The 23,858-nt window shown below is 40.3% G+C and overlaps 1 protein-coding gene across 1 annotated transcript; it reads right to left on the minus strand.

Annotated features, from left to right (window-relative positions):
• Window positions 1-659: 659 nt before the first annotated feature.
• On the minus strand, window positions 660-15,799 carry PDK1 (pyruvate dehydrogenase kinase 1). The gene is made up of 11 exons (XM_080398835.1): window positions 15,425-15,799; window positions 12,037-12,178; window positions 10,480-10,551; window positions 9,671-9,855; window positions 9,296-9,385; window positions 8,925-9,002; window positions 6,827-6,903; window positions 6,030-6,128; window positions 5,015-5,125; window positions 3,762-3,875; window positions 660-3,642 (listed from the first exon to the last, which is right to left on the minus strand). The coding sequence occupies exons 1-11, from the start codon at window positions 15,540-15,542 to the stop codon at window positions 3,502-3,504; spliced, it is 1,227 nt and encodes a 408-aa protein (XP_080254961.1). The 5' UTR covers window positions 15,543-15,799; the 3' UTR covers window positions 660-3,501.
• Window positions 15,800-23,858: the final 8,059 nt, after the last annotated feature.

A 23,858-nucleotide genomic window follows, 5' to 3' on the forward strand; every position in this document is an offset into this window, starting at 1 on the left:
AGCAAAAGAACCGTGTGGAAATGCTTCTGCACATTGTGCATTTCCAAAATAAAGTTTGAAAATCTTGGTAATAATTACTTCTAAAGAGAGGTTCAATTTTCAGGTTTGTGCATTAAGAAACAGTTCTTTGGTCATGATTTAACTTATTTACTTTGTTTCCAGTAGCTTTGAGTTTGTACTCCAAACGTACAGACTTTAGGGCAGCATTCCTCTCTGACTTAGTGATAACAGAGAGGGTAATTAGAAGTACGGAATAATCAGATGCTTAGGATCACAAAACAAAAACGACCCTTGGATTAATTCAGTCACGTAAGTTTATTTCTTAGTAAGTGCTTTCAGCTAGAACAGAGAGCATTGAGATAATCATGTATTACCTCTTTCCTTTAAGCCTACTGAACTGAATGCTGCACTCTGTGATGGAGGAGTTTGTTTCTCAGGAAGGAGACAAGTGGAAATAATGGCTTTGCAGGTTTGCCTGTGTGCAGAGCTGTTGTAGTTAAACAGGGACCACAACAGGGATGATAAACTCACCTGGCACCTGAGCATAAGAACATTGATTATCACAGACAACAGCATTTAGTATCTGTGAGATGCTAAATGAGAAGGCTGGGTCCGCAGAACTAGCTTAGTACTAAACCACAAAAACACCCCACTGGAAGTTTTAATTTTTAAAACAGTTTTAATGAATAAATGTAGTGATTCTTTCAAAAAATTAAGTTAACACAAACCAAGATCAATTTTACAGTGCAAGACTGAGCTCATTTGTATACAAGACTATTAATCTCAGCGTTTTGATAGCTGAGTTAACATACTGATTTTCTACAGTGATTCATTTCAACTTAAACCAGTGTGCTAGCAGTGACTTCAGTACAGTAATGAAAATATTAAACACAAAAATTATCTTCTGAGCTTCTATCTAAATCAAAAGTAATCAAAGATCAAACTTGTAAGTAGGGTTAAACATTGTAAACCAAAATATCATTTTGCACAAAAAACATTTGTGTTTTCACCACAAGCATTTGGAGTGGTGGGTGAGGAGATAGATACAAATACAGTTACACAGCAAGCTGTTCTAATAATCAGAATTCGGTCAGTAGCTAGCTGAGAATATGAAGGAGGTTTTATTTCAATAATACCATATGAAAGACTGCAATAGACTTTTCTAGAAAAGTTAGCTTTTTTCTTCAGAATAATCTCTTGTAGCTCTCAGATTTACTAAAATCGGTTCAATTAAGTTGTTAAAACATTTAAACTTTGTGTAAAAGCTAGGATGTTCAGCTTCAGAGCTGAGTTTTTAAAATCCCTTGCTGTAACTTTCAGCTTTAGTTTAGCAAAAGCACTAGCTGCAAGCATTCCCTCTAACTGTTGTACAGGCGCCATTTTACAGGATGTGGAATTTCTCACATCCTCTTGGAGGGCTGAAGAAGAGAACAACTGTAGCTTCTCCTCATGTGTAGCCATGCCCATTGAAACATACACCAGTCACCACCTCGCATCCTTATAAAGAACTAAAATGGTGGCCGCTCAAAGTGCCCACAGGCTTGAGTGGAGCAGGTAACGGTACTGTTCTGGTGGTGATAGAAGTAGAATAATCCTCCCTCAGAGAGTCAGTTTAACTGTGTATATAGTCCATTCTGTAAATCACTCCTGTTAAAGTGACTGATGTTAGCTTGTACCAGGGTATAAAACCATTTTATTGTTTTGCAGACCTAGGCTAGGGAGGTAGCAGGTGGTAATCTTTAACCTGGCTCAGTTACAACTAGAATAGCATGACTTCAATTTCTAACCTACCACCTATTCCCTTCACTTGTATCTCACCTTCTGCTCTGAGCAGAACTCGTAAACTAGCAAAATTAAGGCTTATTCTTTCTGAGAGGGATTATGCGTGTCTGCTGCAAAATAAAGATCACAGGATTACATGCAATGAATTGACTAAGAGAAAAGGATTAGTTCTCAGTGTCTTTAACTGCATCACTCCTAAAATGTTCAGGAGTGACAGGGATCAAGGTGCAATGTAGATGTGTATTATTTGAACAAAGATGGCACAATAGGTATTAAAGGAAGTTGAATCTTTTATTTAAAGGACTTTGTACCTGAAATGCAATACTCATTCCCCTCTCTATCTTCCCCAGTGTGTTCTGACAGTTTGCCTTTGATAAACACATTCTGCTTGCCTTATTTATGCTATAGTGCAGGGGTCCTCAAACTTCTTAACCAGGGGGCCGGCGCGTGGATGCAGTGGCAGGGAGTCATCTGTGGCTGCTTGGTTTCCCCCCCAACCCCCGGGGGGGGGGGGGGGGGTCTGTAAATACCGGGGGCCGGACTGAGGACCCTGGGGGGCCGTATCCGGCCCGCAGGCCATAGTTTGAGGACCCCTGCTATACTGTGACTTGCAGTCACTACATAAACGAGGCACATCGCAAATACAAAGGTATTTTCAAAACCTGCTAATTCCACTTTTTTTTAAATACTCCTGAGAAGATAACTATTGTATAAGTAATAGAAATGCCCCATTAAAGGCAAACATTAAAAATCTGTTTATTAAAATAGTTTCCATTTACAGCTGCAATCTGACATACCCGAGTCTGAGATCTTACTAGGGCTAGACACTGATACTGCATTTTGGCATGGCATTACCTGCAGAATTATAAGCAAATGCAAGACAGCGTATCTTTACTGTACATAAGCCAACACTATCTGCTAATTCACAATGATCACGGTAAGGTAAGTTTTTCACATGTATTAAATATTCACATTACAACCAAAGAAATATGACTGATACCACATACCTGAGATACATTATACCAGTGGTAGCAGCTAGAATTGGTTGTTGGGTTTTTTTAATCCCTACAGACTGAAGTGTGATTTCTACAGCTGCAAAAAACCTTGATGTAGACAAGATGTATAGGCAACCTATGTAACTTTGCAACATTAGACTTCAGCATGCTTAAGATAAAAGAATAGAAAGTGTCATACAGGTGCAAAGGTATAGCAGTGAGGTCCTCAGTATTTCTTACATGAGTTTTTTGTTAATCTGTAATATTGTATAATGGAAATAATGCTCTGGTGAGCTTTTTCAATAGTTGTTTCATTAAAACAATTTTGTAATTATATGAATTAATACATTTCTCACTAGATGTGATACAGATTGCATTAATCCCTATAAAACCTGAAGTTACTGCTCCCTTGACTTACCTACTGAAAGTAGTCATAAATAGAAAGTGGAACAAATTGTGACCTTCTCACTTAAAATCTAAAAGTATGTACAGGTTTGGGGGTTTTCTTGGGTTTGGGTTTGTTTGAGGTTTTTTGTTTGTTTGGGGAGGCGGGGGGTGGGGGGTGGGTTTTTTTAATTCCAGAAAAGAGTAACTACATTACAAACCTTCTGTTACTCCACTTAAAATTACTTTCACATATCAAATGTAGCCCAGCATCTTGGTGTAAACCAGGTCTTGTAAATTCCTTTTACAGACACCTACTTGTGAACTGTTGAGGGAAAAACTATGTACTGCGAAAAGTGGTCATGTCCTTTGGCTCACTGCTTGGCACGCACCAATCATCTGCTTCATGGTTTGCTTTATAATGTTTCCAGGCTGCTTTGTTATATACAGGGAGTCTTTCAATTGATTCCGTTGATAAGGCCTGTTAGGTAGAGAAGACTGTAGCTGATGATTCTCTTTAATCAAAGTTAAAGAGAACAATGAGTTCCATTAGCAGATCAGAGCTGCTACTAACTTTAAAATGGTAGTGTTACATCATACCTTTATGTAAATAACTGCATCTGTACCATAGCCTTCTAAGGAATACAGTTTCAGGTCTCCTTGGAAGTACTGTGCATACAGACGTGATATGGGTAAGCCATAACCAAATCCAGCCTAATCCAAGAGAAAAAGTGTATTTTCATTAATTGCATCAATCAGCGGTATTTTCTGTTTTAACCCAACAGGTAAATAGACAAACTAAGCATGATGTTTGACAGTAAGAGGAGTTCAAATATTAACTATTATGCCTCCCCCCCTCCCCGAACTAATATACACCCCAAAAACAGAAGAATGCATGGATAATTGTGATTATGAGAAAACTTTCATTCCTTTGTCAGACAGGGCTGCTAGATAACGCTTCTTGTATTATGGTAGCTTTTTTCAAGAAGAGATGACACCATTAGAGAAAACTGTGCTGAATCTGTCGCCTCATGGAGCTGCTCATCTTAAGAACACTGAGTACTTAAGTCAGATACATTTCATCATCGATATATACAAAAAAGGTCCAAGCAGCAATGCCGGTGAATTCATAGCTTATACTAAAATTCTGTCAAGCCCTGTCTGTAGTAGCAGGACATAGCCCTGAAGCGTAAGTATAAATTTTTTATCTACTAAATTTCAGACAATCTTAAACATACAGAATACATCTCTGTAATGATCTAGTGTTGTTGCACAGTCATCTAGATGCACTTTAAAAACACATCTTAAATGATGCAGTGTGAGACAATAAATTCAAGAAAGCTGTTCAGAGCTTCTTACTGAGACCTAAAGCTTTTAATTATTTTGCATCTGTTAAGTTCAAACAAGACCAAAGTAGGTTCTTCATATGCCCTGTCACATCGACGTACCTTCGTCCTTGCTGGGGGATGATACCACTGACTACACAGTATAAATGAAACTACGGACTTGATCCAAAATCATTGCTATAATTATTTTTCCCTTCATTCAGTGGCCACACAATTCACTCCTGTCCTTACTGCAGTAAATGCAGCATAGCTAAGTTTTCTGCTTGAGGTAACTGATCTTTGTATTCGGTAGAGAAAACCAGAATCCTGAGTAAGTTTAAATAATTTTCAGTATTTTAGGATTTTATGCAATTTTGCGGTTATTTTCAGAAAAATAATTAAGCTGTAACATTCAAATAGTGATACTCATTGCATCTATAAAATCAGTACTTCATAGCTTTAGCTAGATGGTTTCTTTTGTGACAATGTAACGTATTCAAGATGACAAGGTATAGAAGATTTGCATACCAAAGGTGTAGCTCGTGACGTCTCAACACGTGGACGTGGTGCTGTTGAATACATGTAGTTGAACAATCTGTCAATTTTCCTCATAGGAACACCTCCACCACGATCACTCATCTGGAACAAGAAGGAACATGTAGCATTATGTCCCTGGATGCATTTTTATAAAACACAGCTTCTCTCAAACAATGATCCAGAGAAAGTTCAGGTAAAACATAATATAAAGTTTTCCCTGTTAAATTATGGGTTTTCTTAAGTTTTCATCTCAGCTACAGCAGTGACCAGAGAGAGGATGAATCCTTCCCTTTCATCCCTTATCCAAACCATTTAAATAAAATACTACCATAAGCAGCATTCATAATCTCGTGGAAGCAAGAAAATTCTACTCAAATCATGCATTGTTCTTATCTTGTTCATAACTCAATTTTGTCTGATGTCAGTATATATACCTTTTAGCAAATGTCAGGTTCTGTCTGTTTTTATCTTTATTCCTGAAGAATACTGCCAGTTAAATACTACTTATTAAAATCTATTACTGAAGTTGAGTTCTTTTACTGCAGTTTAGGTATAGCTATGAAAAAAACAGTGCTTTTCTGGTCTTTGAAAAGAAGAAATTACTCTGCCAACTGTACTTCAGGGAGGTTTGAATTGCATGGAATATACAGTGTTTATTTCCCTTTTTCCAGCTGTTTCACACTTGTATAGCTCTATCATTGTCACTTAGAAAATGCTGGTATCACAATGATGTAAAGATGCTACTTCATGTTTAGTTATGGCTGCTTATAAACTAGACATAGAATTCTACTGCAGAGCCTGCAGCGTGACTGCGCAAACCTGTTCGTGAATTTCCTGGTGACACAGTATATGAAATTCCATAATGGTCCTGTTACTTACATACTACATCATAACAGACAATCTATTGTTGGAATGAGACCACCAACTGAAGTTAGTAATATGCTACCTATAACAGAGGGAAAAAGAACGAATCAAAATAATTCAAAACAATAAAAAAAGTGGGTACCTTCACAGTTAAATCCTCATTTCCCAATGTGACGTGTACATGAATTGGAGGATAAATGCATCGATCAGCATTATGTTCCATGGTGGCTCTCATTGCATTCTGCAATTTTCAAGTACAACTTAAACCCTGTTCTTACCACTTTGTATATTACCTTAAAACATTCAACTTAGGAAAGTTGTTTTTAGCACATATTTCAGAATCAGGACATATATAGTTTTAGAAGAGTTTTCTAAAACATTTCTGCTTTATTCAGTATAAGTATATTGTTTATTAGAGTACACAGACTTCAAACGTTTAATTTTTTTAGAACAAATATCTGAATATTTTAATGTACAGTTTTATTTGTAGAATTCTTTATAATGCATAGTACATGCAACATGACACAAAGGTCAAGAGAAGTCTAGGACCGAACTGCTTGAGGAGAGTTCTATAGGACCTGTTACACAGTATACCAGATTTGAAGAAGTCCTAACGTATGTCTTATTCTCACTTGCTTTATTAATTAATGTCTTTACACTTTTTTTAAGACTTTCTAGCAGTCTACTCCAAAGGTGTCAGATGTATTCAGTGTCTAGGTAAAGGAGATACATCTTCTGAAGCTGTTCATTTTCTATGCAGTTATCTGTTTGTCTAAACAGTACAATTTAGGTACCTTCCTGCAATCAAATAGCAAGGGCTTTGCACTTGCAAATACACACTGCTATCTAGAATTGGTTCAAGTAGTCAAGCAAATACAAACAATTACAAACACTAAACAAAGATGTATAAAAGAATTGTGTAATGGTAAGTGCACAGACCTTGAAAAGTTCAAAAACCATGTGATAGAGATGTGATGGCACATACACCACTTGCATGGGCTGTCCTGGTGATTTAGCTGGAGGAAAGACAGTCTAAATAAATAAAAGAGCAAACTCGGTATCTTTTATTCATTCCTGCAGTAGTTCAAAATGTTTATTTGCATTGTTGAGATGATTTACAAAAGAAGGAAAATTTGAACAGAAGTATTTTGAAAAGTTGTATGTTAGAAGTGATTCTCAAAATTTTCAAATGTGCTTGCTGCTTTAGAACTTAAAGCCCCCTGTGGCACCACTGATTAAGACATAAAATAGTTGCTTTCTAATACCTATGAGGAAGTTATAATGAAGACAGTCAGGCTCTTCAGATGGTAAGAGAACAAGAAATAGTGAGTGTAAGATGAAATAACAGAGATTCAGACTGGATATAGAGAAAAACTTTCTCACCATGTCAGTTAAGCATTGGAACAGGTTACCCAGAGATGTTACATAGTCACCATCCTTACAGGACTTGTAAGACCAAACTGGATAAAGGTCTGAGCAACCTGATCTGACCTCACAGCTGTCCCTGCTTTGAGCCAGTCAGGCTAGAAACCTCCTGAGGTTTGTCCCAACCTGAATTTCTTTTATCTATAATGCACAAAATAGTAACTACAGCACAGCCTATTCTTGGATCCACTTAGAAATCAGCTGCTTTCTAACAAGAAACTAACAAAAACTATATAGACAATTCTGTCTATAAAACTGGTACAGTTTTCAAACTTCTTTAAAGAACAAAATCTAGAAAATGTATCACAGGAACATGTTCATTATATCAAAAAATAAGGAAAGGTCACTTAGAAAATTCTGCTAGTTCTTAAAGTTCTTTTGGTTTAATAATTTCTCACCAGAATGTCAGTGACCAGTGCTTTATGAACATAAGTGTTGAAGACTGATGATGTCAAAAGATCTAGAACAAATTATGTACCCAGCAAAAATAAAAAGGAGTGGGGGGTGGAAACTGCACTTTCAAAATATGTCAGGTTCCTGTCCTCAAGTTAACAGTCTCCCTCCACGCCTCTACTCCATGATTCCATGCCTGAGGTTTAAATAATGGTCTCCACTCTCAGCTGCAGGCAAGGAATGTGTATTTGGCCTGGGTCAGGTTTAATTCACCTTCACAATTCACTGAGCAAAAGGTCACTCCTCCTGTAAAAACTGCGCTATTTGTTCTGGCTTCTGGAACACATACACTATTAAGCGACCCTTCAGTACAGAGAATCAGTTAGCATGACCAACAGTTTCCTAACAAATGTTTTTAGTATCAGGCTCTAAAGATGGAGAGAGGTAAACCCTTTAACCTAGATACAGAATGACAGGTTTCATAGAATAGGGAGAAAAGATCTGGAATGTGTAGTCAAGTCAGACTTTCTTTGCTTTTAGCTACATAGGCCAAGTTACCATGGTTGCACTTTGGCTTTCGCAATTACCTGTAGAAACAATTTTGAGCACATGTTTTTGTAGGTCTGTCCGAATTTGATGTTTAGTGTCTTGAAAAGTGCTCTAGTGAGTAGTGTCAGAAAGGCTTTTCAGCATTCAGCAGGACTATGAGGACAGTCACTGAGTTCACAGTAACACAGGTGTAAACTGTCAAATTTTCAAGCCAATGGGTTCAAATAATTTGTACCATGACTTGAGCATACTCTATCTAATTACAACTACAAGAACATGATAGCTGAATAAGCAAGAGAAATTGCAATGGAATGTTTAGTATAAAATTTGGTGATACAAAAAGGGCAGAGAGGGTGACAAGCAACAGACTGTAGGGTGAAGACGTTCAAGAAGCCTTAGGGAGGAAAGGTGGCTGCTAAAATCTGTTACATCAAGAGCTGTAGTGTCAATAACTTTTCTACTGATTTCAGTTTTGTAATTAAAGGGAGGAACAGGGAAAGTCTTCTGCCAGATTTTAAAAAATCCCAATCACCACCCCGAAACTATTTATGACAGTAGATATAGATAACATATAAACGACACAAAAGGTAAAAGGAGAACATTTCACCACCAGCTACTTTAGAAGAAGCCCTCACTACATTCAAGAGTGCCTCATCCCATATTCACTTACCGTTCATCTCTTGAAGGATTAGTTCTGGAGAGCTCACATAATATAAATCACAGAGTCTCTTGGCACTTTCATAGCCATCTATAATAACAACACAGAAAGTTACATTTCCAACTCTACTTTTTTCTTTTTGGCAAAATGTAAAGGAGAAATAAAAAAAATGGAAAACATGCTGCACTGTCAGGGACTTTGTATTTTCTTAGAAAAAACAGGTTAATACGGAAAAGTGACAAAACTGTGTTACACTTTAAATGAAACTTCTGCTCCAGACAGGAAAGAACTAAACAGCGTATGAATATCAAAGTGTGTATTGGCTCTCAGTATAGACATCCATGTAAGTTTTCAGGATTCTTGTTCCTATCTGCTGAATTTACCTCTAATAACTTCAACAACGCTGCAGCTAGGATCGATGCTTCCAATGTGTTTTGGATGAGCTGGATTAATTTTCCCACCAAAGAGTAAAGCTGCCAAAAAATAAAGTATTATTTAATACCCAATATATTTTTAGTTTTCCTAGTCTTCAGTTTTCCTAAATAGAAATTTATAGGCAATCTATTAATTCCAATCTTCACTGGAAAGCCTACTATTAATAAATACTTTAATTATGTATTAATGAGTTTATAAAATAGCAAGAAAAATAGTGTACTCCTAAGAAGCATATAAGTACATATTAAGCCCTTAAAAATGAAAGGAAAATATATTGACATAGTACAGGTATCATTTCCCCTCCTTTCAACAATGGCACTTACAGTGTTGATTAAGGAGCATTCTAATTGAAATGCGACTCATGTAGAAACGGTCTAAAAAATACTGCACATTCTGTGAGGTCACTGGATCGATGCCAAAGCTTTCCTTGTACTCTATTACTCCTTGAGCCATCGTAGGAATTACATCATTGTGTCGATTACGGATTTTTATCACAGTATCTGTAAAACTGAAATTAATACATTGTTTAATGTTTCACTTTTAAGTGAATTTAATACTCTGGCAAACAGTATTCACCTACAAAAATTAAGACCATTACATATAGCAATACAATAGGTCTGCCTACAGCATTAAGAAGACAGGTCAGTCTTTACAGTGTATTTCAAGTGACTAGCATTGAAACAGTATTCAACCATTACTGGTTATTTATAAAATTATTAATTTATGTATTATCTTGGTTACTGCCAAGGAAAAGAGAAAACTGTCAACCATTTTCATGGAGATCATCCCATGCCTGTCAAACGGCAGCAATGGTCAGCCAACAATGACTAAACTTACTCTACAGGTGAAAAGTTACATACATCAGTTCCAGCATTTTAAGTAAGGCATTTGTAAACAATTGATCAAGTCTAACGTATTCATAGCTTCTTCAGCGTAACAAAAAAAGCCCTGATCAGTATGATATGGCATAGAAGTACTTTGTTTCATGTTTTAATGTACCCTCCTTTTACAGACAGGGGGTAACATTACTGCAGTTCTTATGTAAAGATTGAAAATAGCTGAAATTTTTCTTAAGCTACCACTTTCTTGCCAGTCCTACATAATATTAACATATGTGACAGAAAATCCTTACCTATGAATAGCCCCTGAATCTTCTGAGCTTTTGTCTTTAAAGTCAAGGATCTCCTGAAGACTTTGGACATACCTTTAAATGAAAGAAACATGACACAGACCAATTCCGGTATGCCTCCCTAGATCCCCTTTGCTTAGCAATTTATGCTTTTCCAAGATGGCTTGTTTCCAAATCATTGTATATGATATATCCGATTGACCTATTCTCTGTGAATTTTGTTAGATCCTTTTGAATCTATTCATGATTTTTCTTCCAATATTTCCAGAGCAATGAATTCTACAATTTAATTAGAATGCGTAAAAGATCTTCATTGTGTTTTAAACCCAGTAGGTGATCACTTATTTGCAGCCCCAGCAAGTTCCTGTTATTAGAAAATCTTCCCAGCTTGTTCATGATTTGAGTATTTCTGCCACTTCTTTCCTGAGATGTGTAGTTTCCAAGCTGAAGAATTCTATTTGGTTTCTCCTCACGTAGAAATTGTTCCAACCCTCTGATTATCCCTCTTGGTCTTTTCTGTTCAGGATGGAGTGACTAAAACTGCATGCATTTTAGAGGAATAATGGGCAAACACAGTGCCACAATTATTTTCCTCCCCACTTGTTACTTAGCTTGTAACGCTATTTGCCTTCTTGCCCATCAACTGACATATTCAGAAAAATATCCCCAGTAGCATCAATTTCTTTTTCCGTTGTAAGCAAACAAGCATACAGGGAGAGGAGGTCCCTCTCTGTGCTCTACTTTCCATTTGTCCAAGTGGAATTCATTTCCCATTTGATCAATGTCATGTAGTACCATGAGAATGTAAGCGTTCTCATTTCATCAAGAGCCTGCATCTTCATTGATAGCTCCTTTCATATTCAGTCATCTAATCAATCCCACTTCTTCACTGGCAGATTTTCTGTTCTCTTAACTTTAAAAGCCTTTCTAAATAGCCATGTGCCTTTACCAGTTGCTAGGCAATCCCTGGTTTGCTTTTATTTTACAAAATTTTATGCTTATGTGTTAAGTTCCTTATTTGAAAACAAATTTTACTTTTCAAAGGATGCCTTCTTTTAATTCTAATGGCCTCACATTATTTCTGTTTACATATTTTGGCTTTGGGAGCTTCCTATTGCTCTTTCTTCATATTTTCTATACCTTTACTCTCAGTCTGCAATAACCTGTCTTTTAGATGGCTTCTACTACCTTTTGCAAACATTTTGTGCATTAGCCTGCCTCTGTTGGTTTCTTCAGCTAGCTTCTTCATTTTAGTAAGTCCCCCATTCAACATTGTTCTGGTGGATTTTTGTTTTTACTGAATTGTCATACATGACTATCTGCAATACTTAATGATTTGTAATTCCCTTGTGGGTTCTCTACTTGCTCTTATAGGGTTTCTTCCAACTCTGTAAATTTAGTTTCTGATTTATGTCACATTGAAGTATTTACTTAGTCTAAATAAGTGATGTTCGTGTTACAAACACATGAAATTTTCTTTCTCTACAAAAGAATTTGTTCCTCCAACCTGTGTGTATGCAGAAGGCCACTCTTAAAGGCATGAAATGACACTGTTCTTACCAGCTCTGCACCAGCTGAACTGAAGGTGTTCTTAGGAGGTTGTCTGGAAGCAGACTTATTTCCTTCATTATGTTTGCCAATCTGACAGGCAACTCTTGTCGCAGAAACATAAATGAAGTCTTCTCACAAGCGTTTTCAGATCCTAAGACCAAAATAAATTTATGACAACATCAGAATAAAGTCAGTACTTATGATAGAGAACTACAAGAACTCTTACGTTGTTGCATAAGAGGTCTGCAGTTTGGTTTTTCAAGTTGACTAGGCCAGTCTGGTAAGCATGTTTCCTTCATGGTAGCAGCCCATTTGTATTTCAAAATGTAAACACCTATTGAAACCTGCCAGCCCTATTGCAATAACAAGAATCTTCAATATATAAACTACTTACAGACCCATACTATTCAACTTTAAATATTGTTTCTATCCATGTAAATTATTAATTTTATTTGCAGCAAACACTGACTCTAACTAGCACTGATCAAACAGTATGTCATTCTAAGCATGTCAGAGACACAAATGAAACCAATACAGGAAACTATTTATGGGAGGGATGCTTGAGAAAGTATCATGGTCCCATATACCTTGCTTTATCACTGATGTTACTGAACTACCATATTGGTATGAACTACCATATTGAACATAACTCATATTGGAATACATTCAGAAAATAAATTCTGTAATATTTATCTCACTTTCAGGTGCATCTGTTGTAGTTTAAATTCACTGTATTACAAGAAAAGAAGACAGACGAATGAATTCACATGAACACTGAAAGATAAAATAGGACAACTACTCTGCTTAGTCATTATGGTAGTAGTTCTCCCATACATTTACCTTTTTAATTTTTTACATTTTTAAAAGCTAGAAGCTAAGTTACTGCACCTGTTGATAACTGACCTGTCCTGTCATGTGTGGGTGGCAATTAAATGTGGTTATTAAGATCAAGACCTAAATTTTGTCCCACAACGCTTGTTTTACTAGGCAAGAAGGGAGAGTGCAGAGTGGGGAAGAGGCTAAGAAATCCTCTACCTAATTCTCAGCCAGCCTTCTTTCTAGACTTCAAGAGTGTCATGTAAACAGCATCTGAACTTACTATCCTGCTCATCTGCTGCAGTGAAGTACATACCTCAGGCTAACTCCTAAAAATTAACTCTGGTGTTTCTGCTCAGTTCACTCCTTCCATTTGGCAAGAGGAGTTGTGGAATATGAAAGAATGGGACATGAGAAAAGACGAAGCCGGGAGTATCTTAAACTAAAAACCTTGACCAAATTGAAATGGAGTAGCTTAGTTTAATGCATCCAGACTGAGATACATCATAAACTACACTGATGAGAGAATGTCAGTTAACTTAATAAAAAAGTTAATAGCTTAGAAGAAATTCCTCCCCAGTGACACTTACACACATTGTCTACATATGACCTCTGCCCAGAAACCTTTCATTCTTCTCCCTAGTGAGACTGCATTTCAGGCATGACTGTTACTGGCCTTGCCCTTTTCTCAAGTAAAATTCCATGAACAAGTCTGGTTGAAGGCATTAGAATGTAAAGACAATCTTCAAATGCCTCATATACTCAACGAATGACATTCTACAAATTAGTTTTCTATCTGGAGGCCGTATCTTTGCAATCTTGGGTCAAATATGGAAGACAGCTTAGGGTAAGCAAGCCTTCAGTGAAATGGGCAAATGACTTTGTTTCCCTGTGCAACTGTGAATGGGTAAGATTCCTGCAGAAAATACTGTGCACTTTTAAGCCAAGGTATGAATGATGTATATGATCCAGACCTAAATTTGCTTATGGAATATTTTATTTGCTAAGTAGAAACCTGGATGAACTAGAAGTAGACTACTTTTTTTTTTTTTTAAAGTCAGCATTACCAGATTTTATGATTTCCTATTCCGCTGCTCTCACTCTAGCAAAAGGAGCCAAAAAAATCCCCAATGAAAACACCATCAGATTATAGCAGGTACAGAATGTCCTACAAATACCGTCTTCGTCTTGCACTCTGCTCTTTTCTTGCCTTTGTCATTAGTTTTTACTGTTATTAAATCCTTCAGCAAAAGAGAGAAGAAAGTATTTTAAGCAAAAGTTTACAAGATTTTCTTTACCTTATGTTCAGGTACTAACAGCAAAAAAGTGGCCTAACTTTTGACACGAGGAAATACCGTGCCTTGAAAATAAACACTGATTTGAAGGTAAGCATTATTTTATATGTATTTTAGTGATAAAATACAGGTCAAAGTGAACTCTGAATTGCATGATTGTTTGCTTTAAAGTATGGGAGCAACAAAATATATGGTGGGGTTGCTGTACAAATCTGGAGTTTTAAATAGTGGATGCGTTTCATTGCAGTGTATAAAACACTGAAGAGATGGATGAAGTAACAGCGGAGAGTTAAGAGAAACTTGTCAGTGTAAGTCCTCCTACTTACACAAAGTCCAGGGTTCTAGAATTAGCCCTCAGATATGTTTTACTTAGAAAACCATAAAAAGCAATGCAACTAGTTAAATGTTTATCTACAACATTTACGTAAACATTCATGCACATGAGAGTGCCTTGGGTACCGAAACAGAATGTGTTACACCATGGCTCCATCCCCAAGCTTTGAGGTTTCTCGATGTGACTTACAAGACCGTTCTCTGCATAGTCTTTGCTTTGAAGCAGCACAATTCCTGTGATCCCTTTTGTTTCCGAGCAGCCAGCCAAACCTCGGAGCCTTACGGAGTGGTTTTAGTGCAGACTGCAAGACTGGGATACTACTACCGATTTACTCATTTTCGAGGCTAGATTCCCAGAGCTCCGGGGTGGCTCTTGGTGTCTGCGTCCTGCTCCTTCTCTCACACGTCTAAACCCGCAACGTTTGGGTATGGTGTTTGTGTAGGGCACAGACACCTGGCAGAGGAGAGGCAGCGACTGGTGTCCCAGCGGCTGGGCACCAGCTGAGGTTGATCGTTCCTGGGGTTCGGTACAGCTTCAAGGGCTGCCTGCTACCAGCTTGCAAAAGGCGTTAACAAGTGTCACCTGTCTGAGTCACTACTCTAACATTACCAATTGTCAGAACTGGCCCCACCTTCTCCCCGACACTGCAGGTTTTGCAAAATCCAGACTACTTTTGCCATCCCAGAAAACGGGAGTTTTCAGCTGAATTTCAACCTTGCCACAGTTCCAGCTCTCCGGGGAAGGAGCTAACTGGGCTCTTTACTCCCGGAAGGAAGCAGAGCCTTGTTCTGCTAAGGAGGACAGCGCCAAGAAGCGGTAAGAAACAGCAGGGGACCGCGACGGCGGTAACGGGGGGGGGGGGGGAGGGGGGCGCTGTGACCGCGGCGGAGCCGCGCCTGCGGGCACCGGCGGGGGCACTGCCCGGCGGGGGCACTGCCCGGCGGGGACTCACCGAAGTCCAGGAACTGCTTCATGGAGAGCGGCGAGGGGGAGAAGCGCGAGTAGAAGTCCACCTGCTGCGGGATGCTGCCCGGGGAGGCGCCGCGCAGCAGGGCGCGCAGCAGCCTCATGGCGCGGCTCTCGTCCCCGCTCGCCTCACCTCAGCGCGGCGCGGCCCGGCCCGGCCGCCATTTCCCGCCACGCCAGCGGCTGCGGCCCCAGCGCAGCCCGCGGCCTCCTCCGCCGCGCGGCCGGGAGGCGGGGCCCGACGGGGCGGGTGTCTCCTGGCGGCCCGGCCCCACGCAGCGGCGGGGCGGGGGAGAGGGCGGCGACGGCGGGCAGGGTCGCACCGCTGCGGGCGGCCGCTCCGCTGTCCCGGCGTCTGGACGCTGCCCTGGAAGAAGGCGGCGGAGGGGCATAGCCTCGGACAGGTACGGTGGTGCTGCTGGCGGGGCCGGGGGCCGGGGCGGGAAACCGTGAGGCGGGCGGAAACCGTGAGGAGGCCGGAGGCGGCGGCCGGTGGGTGTGAGGAGGTGGCGGCTGGGGCCGCGAGCGCCCTTGCGGCGGGTGCCATCCCGCAGCAAGGCCGACAGGTGCCCACGCGTGGGTGCCGGCCCTCCGCCGCGGGAGGGGTGCCCGGGAGGTTGCTCGTTCGGTGGGCAGCGCTCGGCAAGGGAGGGCGGGCGGCGCCGCCGCTTCCCCTCGCCGCGGGCCGGGGCGGGGGCCGGGCCAGGCGGGCGAGGGGCGCTTTCATGGCTGCGGACACTCGGCTCCCGGCGTCGGTAGCCGGCGGGGCCAGAACCCCGTGAAAGCCGCCGGCGGCCGGCGTGAGGGCAGGCCCGGCTGAGGGCGGTAAGCCGTTACCGCACAGCTGTGCGCCGCGGGTCCGCGCGGGACGGGGGGCCTGTGCCGCCCTGTGCCGGGCTGGAGCGCGCCAGCGAGCGACACCGGGGCGGGGCCGGGGTGCAAGGTTTGTTTCAGTTATCGGAAAAAAGAGAAAAAATACAGGAACAAATAGGGCTTCTCTCTTTGGAGATATACTCCCGACCATGAGTGGAATGCGTGGATTTGTTGGTTAAAAAGTACTTGGACTGTATGTCACACTAAATCACTTTACTAGTTGTTAGGATGCTAATGCAACATGTGAGGTAACAAACAGTGGTATTTAATAGTTTCTTGTCCTGCTCTGGTAGAACTATCCAGAACACTAACAAAAAAGGTAGTTAAGAGGGATTTTAAGCATTTCTGAAAAACTTACTGCAGTGTAGGTATTGGATCCTGTAATTCAAAATTGATACAATACAGTACAATAGTGGATCTGGCGCTATAGAATTTGTGTCTTTTATTGTGGATACCTGTATTTGCCACATACATTTATCTTCTGACACCAACTCTTAAATATTGCTTGGTTTCCTTTAAATGTGCCATGTACCCATGACTTGTCCGTGACCTGATAGCGGGGATGGATATCCAGTGGCCTCTGCTAGAGCAGGAATCGTTTTGCTGTTTGTCATACTAATCTGTTCAGTGCTTTGTTGGATTGCTTGGAGCCTCCTATTAGAGAGATGAAGATACTATAATGGTTTTGTTGTTGTTGTTGTTTTATTGAAATACAGAAAACATGGATTCATTCTACCTCTAGAGGCAGTTTTCTGAGCAGTGACATAATATAAGCACCAATAATAGGTAAGAATGAAACTGTGTTTCAGGATTAGACTGCTTCATCTGGTTTGTAATCAGGCAGTACCTGCATCTTGTGTCAAAAAATTGTCCTGTTTTTTGGTTTGTTCTGTTCTGATCAGGGAATGGTGGCCAATGGGGTGAACTAACAGCTTATCTGGCTCTGCAAGTCTACAAATACAGTTTACAGACAATTTTTGCTTTATTGCTGCTTGTATGCCACTCCCAGAAGCACCAAGTAGTAGCTTACGCTGCTCAAGTTTGTAATAGTTTGGGACTCCTACTTAAGAACTGCTGTGCATAAAACCAGTTGTGAACCAGCACTAGTTTAAAGCACTGCCTACAAGCAGTAAGTTGGGTGTTTGTAAGTTGTTGCAATTTCTTACAATGGCTCGGGATTGGCTTCATATTTTGTGCTTGTACGTTACTGTCTCATTGCCTGATGTTTCAACTTACAGGCATGCCTTGAAAACTGGCCTACTGCCTAGTTATTTTTGGACAGCAGTCCTCAGCCAGATGTAGCAAAGGCTTTCAGAGGCTAGATAAGTCACAGCACTTTGTAAGCTAGAGCCCATTCTCAATAATGTAAATGGCGAGCACTTTTAGGGAAAATCATGCAGGATGAGCAGTCACAGAAGCAACTGTGGATAAAGAATTGTGGATAATCATTTAAATGTTGTGTTCTGAGCAGAACAAACCCTCTTTGTTTACCTAAAGGCATTTTCGTGGTCTTGTTTAAACTACTGATCAGATGTCGCGACGGAGGGAAGACACAGTCACTCAATATGAGTGATCAGCAGACTTCGTTTATTGTCTCTTACAGTCACCTTTTATGCCTTGTTATAATTAGCTCATACATATTACAAAAGTTAAGCTCATTATTGGTTAGTTGCCTAAATACCAAGTCCACCCCTGTTTCTCTTCTGTAGTTATCTGTTCCCACCTGCAACATTCTTTTCCCACCGAAATCTGCCTGTTATTGTGTAACAAGGACAGCCAAAGACAGTGTATTTTGCTTTACTTCAGATAAGCTGAGAGCGATGTGCATTTTTGTCCAGCCAGCTGGACTATGTGTATGAGACCTTTTTCAGCTAGCCAGTTATCCACAATTCCCCCGTTTTTATTTTGGGCGACATAGGCCTGGTTGACCATTTTCAATAACAGCGTTTTAACACAGGAAAATACACAGCCAACTTATAAAATCTCAGTTCAGAAGGATAATTCCAGAAATACTTGAAAAATAAAGTTAGCTTGAAGCTTTAATTTAGATGCTCTTTCTGTTCCAGTGATATAAAAAGTTTAAAAAATTCAAAGGTAATTTTAAAGTTCTGAACATGGACTAATGCAAGCTCAAAACCCAAAAAGAAACCAAACTGATGTTTGACTAGGAATATTTGCAAATATTTTAGTGGAAAATCCCTGATCATTAACAATTTTCTGTCCAAATAACAACTGCCCTTATGCAACCAACCAGTCCATACATTTTCTGAAGAACACCTCATTGATATCAAAGAATTAACAAAGGGGGGAAATTAGTTCTAAGCTATATACATTCATAAGTGGATTTTTCAACAGTTACATACAGATTTACACACTAAGCCATAATGGCTTGTAGGTGATACACACAAGAAGAGTACGTTGCTTATCTGTCTGAATGTCTATGCTAAATTTGATAACTATGCCACAAGCCAAGCCTACATGGGTGCTGTATGTTATGCACGTTCCTTAACAAACAGAAGTATAATAGGTAAAATCCCAAGATCTAGTCCCCAACCTAATTATATTATTTTGTAGCCAATTAAGGAAAATAACACAAATGTGCATATCTACATGTGCACACACCTTTTAGTTCAGAACCAATCCGTGATAAAAGGCCTTAGCCTTATGGCATCATCGAATCTTAACGAGTACAGTAATTAAAAATGCAGTCTTATTGTAAGTGTGATTTATGCTGACATTCCCTCAAATGCTACACGTGAGTACTTCTCACTCAACTGCCTCAAGTTAAAATAGTAGTATTTGTTAATATGTATTAAAAAATCATTAATTCTCTACAATAGCAGTTGACTTCCATAACACTATGTAAGCAAAAGAGGCTTAAGATGGGTTTTCTGAATACTAACAATTTATTATAGACTGTCTAAACTCAGGTCTTGAAAGATTTCACTCTGCCAGACATAGAAACACTGTTGCATTCCAGTTGTGATATCCCTTTTCCCAAGTTGTCACATGCACATCTCGCTCAAGCAACATTATTGTTAAAGTTTCTCTCTGCTACATAAAAGCATATTGCACTTGTAGATATAAAAGCCAGCACCCTTACTTAGATTATTACCTTATTACCTTGTAACTCTTAGTATACCTTGTATCTCTGATTTCATCACTTCAAAAATTCACCAGGAGCAGATAAAACCACAGCATCAGACTAAACTACACCTTAACTGCTGATTCAAATAAAGGCATTCTCTTCAGATATGCCTAATGCTTACAAATAATTTTGGCTGGTTTTGATCAAAAAACTATTATTACAATAATGATCAAAAATAATAATCCCGTTTGCAAAATGCCTTTAAGCCAGCCTCCTAGTCCCAACCAATTTCCACATTCAGAATACAGCATAAATACAGAATACAGAATAAATTATCTCCATCAAGGCAAAAAGGCTTCTTTTTAAACACAGAGATGTTTGCTAGTTCAAAGCAGAAACCCATTTCTTGTAGGTGACATCTGAAGCACTTTTTCTTTTTTTTTTTTTTTTTTTTTTTTTTTGTGGGCTTGTAATCAAGTCCGTATTTTTCCTTGAGAAGCTTAAGCTGTTCCACTTGTTTCAGGAGTGTTTCCAACTCTGAGTTGTCGAATAGGTCCGTATTTCCCAAATATATCATACATTTCCTCCGCTGTGATTTTATACGGCAGGTTCCGAATATAGAGGATCCGATTGACCTCTGGGGGCAGCCAGATGTTAGCTCGCTTGGCCGCTTGCATCGCCATGGCGCCGATCGGGGGGGGGGGGTGCCGCCTTGGAGAGAAACCGCGGCCGGGAAGGGGCCTGCCGTGCCGCGCCGCCGCTCGCCGCTGCCGCGGGGGTCCCGGATGCTATCCCATACGCTAATAACCCGAGTAATTCCTTGTTACAATCTATGTCCCGAACGCTCCGCTTTTCTAAAAAGCATATGAGCGAATCGTACGTCGCTTGTCTCTCCATACCTTCGTCAGCGCTGTTGCAGCCTTTGCAAGACTTCGGCGACGCGTGGCCGGTGGGACCCTCTGTAGGTGCTCCCGGGCGCGGGGACTGTGCCCTGCCGCCTCCTGCGCTGCTTTCAGGACCGGTACCCGAATCTCCATCGAACCGTGGCTCGCAGGTTCAGCCCTCTCTAGGGTCCCTGTTCGGGCGCCATTGTCGCGACGGAGGGAAGACACAGTCACTCAATATGAGTGATCAGCAGACTTCGTTTATTGTCTCTTACAGTCACCTTTTATGCCTTGTTATAATTAGCTCATACATATTACAAAAGTTAAGCTCATTATTGGTTAGTTGCCTAAATACCAAGTCCACCCGTTTCTCTTCTGTAGTTATCTGTTCCCACCTGCAACATTCTTCTCCCACCGAAATCTTCCTGTTATTGTGTAACAAGGACAGCCAAAGACAGTGTATTTTGCTTTACTTCAGATAAGCTGAGAGCGATGTGCATTTTTGTCCAGCCAGCTGGACTATGTGTATGAGACCTTTTTCAGCTAGCCAGTTATCCACAATCAGATACTGATCTACATTAAAATATTGGAGAGTGTTTTGAATTCTCTTTCTCTCTTCCCTTCTCCCCTTCCTTTTTAAAACCTGTTTCTGTCATTGATGATCTTCTGGGGGCTTACTCTGATCTGATCCAGTGTGATGGTAGCTGGAATTCTGATGTGCCAATTTGTGTAAATTCTTACACAAAGCAAAAAGGAGAACCGTATTATTTTTGTCACTTGGCATTTTTCTACTCATATTCCTGCTTATTGGTGTTCCTGAAATTATAACGCATCTGGATCCACAATTTAAATGGGACAAATCAGACTCTGAGATAATTGAAAACATAGCATTTAACCTAAGTTTCAACCTAAGCAATTACTACTTTTTTTTCTTTTCCCCCCCAATTTAAGATTTAACAAGATAATTGGAAGCATAGCATTCTTGCAGGGTGTTCCATAGAAAGACTTCTTGGTTTGTTAAGGTGATACATAATAACTCCTTACTGGAAGTCACCATTCTTGCTTGCTGCGGGTACTCATGCTTTTTTTCTTTTCCTCCCTTTCCTCCAAAATAGGTGCATCATAGATTAGGAAGAAAACCTAGGTTGCCAGGTACTGATATCTGTAGACTGTCTCTTCCTTTTTTTTCAGTGGCTTATATGCTTTGCTATGATGCCTCCACAGTCATCTGGTCCATCTATCTGTGTCTCTTTTCAGCTTGTATACTTCCTCAGCACAAAGGCTTTTCATTGTTCTTGGGTTTTTGTCAGCAAGTTCAGCTGCTTTTGCTATGCTGGAAAATTCTCAGGGCTACATTGGTTTGATGTGGCTTTGGTCTCTTTTGCAGGAGTAGAAATAAAAAGGGCAACAAAGCTGGTAAAAAATATGGAGGGGGTTCTGTAAGAGTTAATGAAATTGTAGTTATTTCAACATACAGATGGGTAATTAAACTTTGGAGTTTGTGTATTTTTGCCATGTACAACTTTGTGACTCAAGATCAGAAGGCAGTGGAAGACATTTAATGATTACCATGGATCGTTTTTTCTTCCATAGGAAAAATACACTTAGCTACTGAAGTTGAGCACCAACTTTTTGTGGGAACAGGAACAGCAGAGGATCACCATCATGCCACTTAACTGTTGGCCATTGTCGGAGGTGGGATGCTGATTCAGGTGGATCTGTGGTCTGGTCCAGGATGGCTGGTGTTAAGTTGTTCTTCCTCGCTAAGCTAGAATCAGTCACAGGCTGTCCTGTAAGCTGGTTGGCAATGATATGCTTCTTGGCTCTGTAATGTTAATTGTTGGTCCCCTCTGCTTCAAGAAAACAAGTAATATCCCACAAACATTTATTTTAATCAATTTAGCAGTTGTATTATTTCACACGCTTCTGGCAACAGTATTTGACTCTTTTTGTCCTTTCCTTCCCTATCCTCTGAAGACACTGAGATAGATAAGAGGAAATGAAGGGCTGGCACTGTACATCAATGGCGAGCAGCAGGGGTATATATGTTGTTCTGCCATAGTTAGGTAAGCAGCAGCACAGACACCTCAGCTTGTTAAAAACTCAGTTCTCTGGTTTCTAGGCTCTTTGAGGCAAGTATGGCCCTGAAAAGGTGCTGCTTGCAAACAACCATTTTGCGGAGCTAGAAATTGAAGGACAAAAGGTGACTGTCTTCAAGTATGGAAAACACAAACTGCCAGTCCCCCACCCCTGCGCAGTGACAGTATCACACTCAGGCTGGGGATTAAGGCCAATTTCTGTGGTGGTATCTCAGAGTGAGGAGTTGCAGTGTGTTTCTCACAAGGATCACGGTTAAGGCTCCAGCAAAAGTTACAAGGTTATAAAGGTGTATAGTATTACTTATGAATCCAGGGCCTGGGAAGACAAATGGAGATTTAAAGATGCCAGAGTGCTGGGATAAAAACCGAACCAACAGCCACCACAGGGAAATACACTGCCTGCATTCTTCTTGTCACACAGGGACATGCTGCCAGGCAGGACACCCAAAGCATGTCCATGAGCCTCTGCTGGCTCAGAGCACTGGGTCCAGCTGCCTCCTGACAATCACCTACTCTGTGCTGGGAGAAGTCACTTCAGTTGTTTGTACCTAGGCAGCTTTCTGGTTCTGTGTGTGTTTATTTTGGTTAAGACATGCTGCTGCAGTGACTGTGTTAGCATTGTAATGTGGCCGCTCTGAATGCGGACTGGCGTTTCAGTGCCACTTCCATCTTCCGTGTTGATTCCTGACATATACATCAAAGCAACCTGCGCTGTCTCTTCTTCCTTCCACGTATCACTTCTGCACAGGTTAGTGAAGCTATGCTGTGATGGTCCCTTATATTGAAAGTTTCTCTCCTAAGATCTCTCTCCAGTGCTGTGACAGTTAAACGTATATGCAGGTATTGCAGTTTACTAGCATTCCATTTATGTACGTTAGGTTATATAGTTTGTCTGTGTAGATTATATATATACACGCACTGCATATAGCAAATATGGTATGCTAATATGTATGTACATATATAAAACATACATATACTGTTATGTATAGTACTGTACTACTGTGAATATAGTATATACAACATCTCATACTAGGTGTGTATAGTAATATGAGCATATATAAAACCTAACATACTATATTGTACTATGCTTCTTCTGATCAGCTATTTTTCTCCCAGTCCCTACTTTGTCTTGCGGTGGGCAAATGTTTGTGGGTGTAGCTATGCCAAGTTAGAGTAACTGTTTAATAAATGCAGGTTGAGTCCACATCTTTGACGTGCTCTGAAAGATCTAGCAGCATCTTCTGGTTCTAGCCCTACAAGCTGCTCAGCTGCAACAGCAAACACGGGTCTAAGCATGTGTCCAGTCAACCCTTACCTTCAGGCTTCATTGTAGCAAAAGGTCTTCCCTTTCAGCAAAGACAAGCAAAGCATCCTATGAAGGTCAACATCTTAAAAATGGAGATACGCCACAAGTTTTCACTGTTGGGTCGTCCCGCCCCCCGGAAATCTTTTTGCCTTTTGGTTTGGGTTTTTTTA

This window comes from Falco punctatus (genome assembly GCF_963210335.1).
Source record: "Falco punctatus genome assembly, chromosome: 8".
NCBI lineage: Eukaryota > Metazoa > Chordata > Aves > Falconiformes > Falconidae > Falco > Falco punctatus.

Bases quoted from the DNA above. Each gene is read 5' to 3' on its own strand.
- PDK1 (XM_080398835.1), bottom strand. From the start codon at position 15,542: ATGAGGCTGCTGCGCGCCCTGCTGCGCGGCGCCTCCCCGGGCAGCATC. The intron at 9,856-10,479 runs GTAAGGATTTTC...TATTAATTTCAG, and splicing joins GATTCAGGGGCTATTCATAG to TTTTACAGATACTGTGATAA. The intron at 9,003-9,295 runs GTAAATTCAGCA...TTGTTATTATAG, and splicing joins CGTTGTTGAAGTTATTAGAG to ATGGCTATGAAAGTGCCAAG.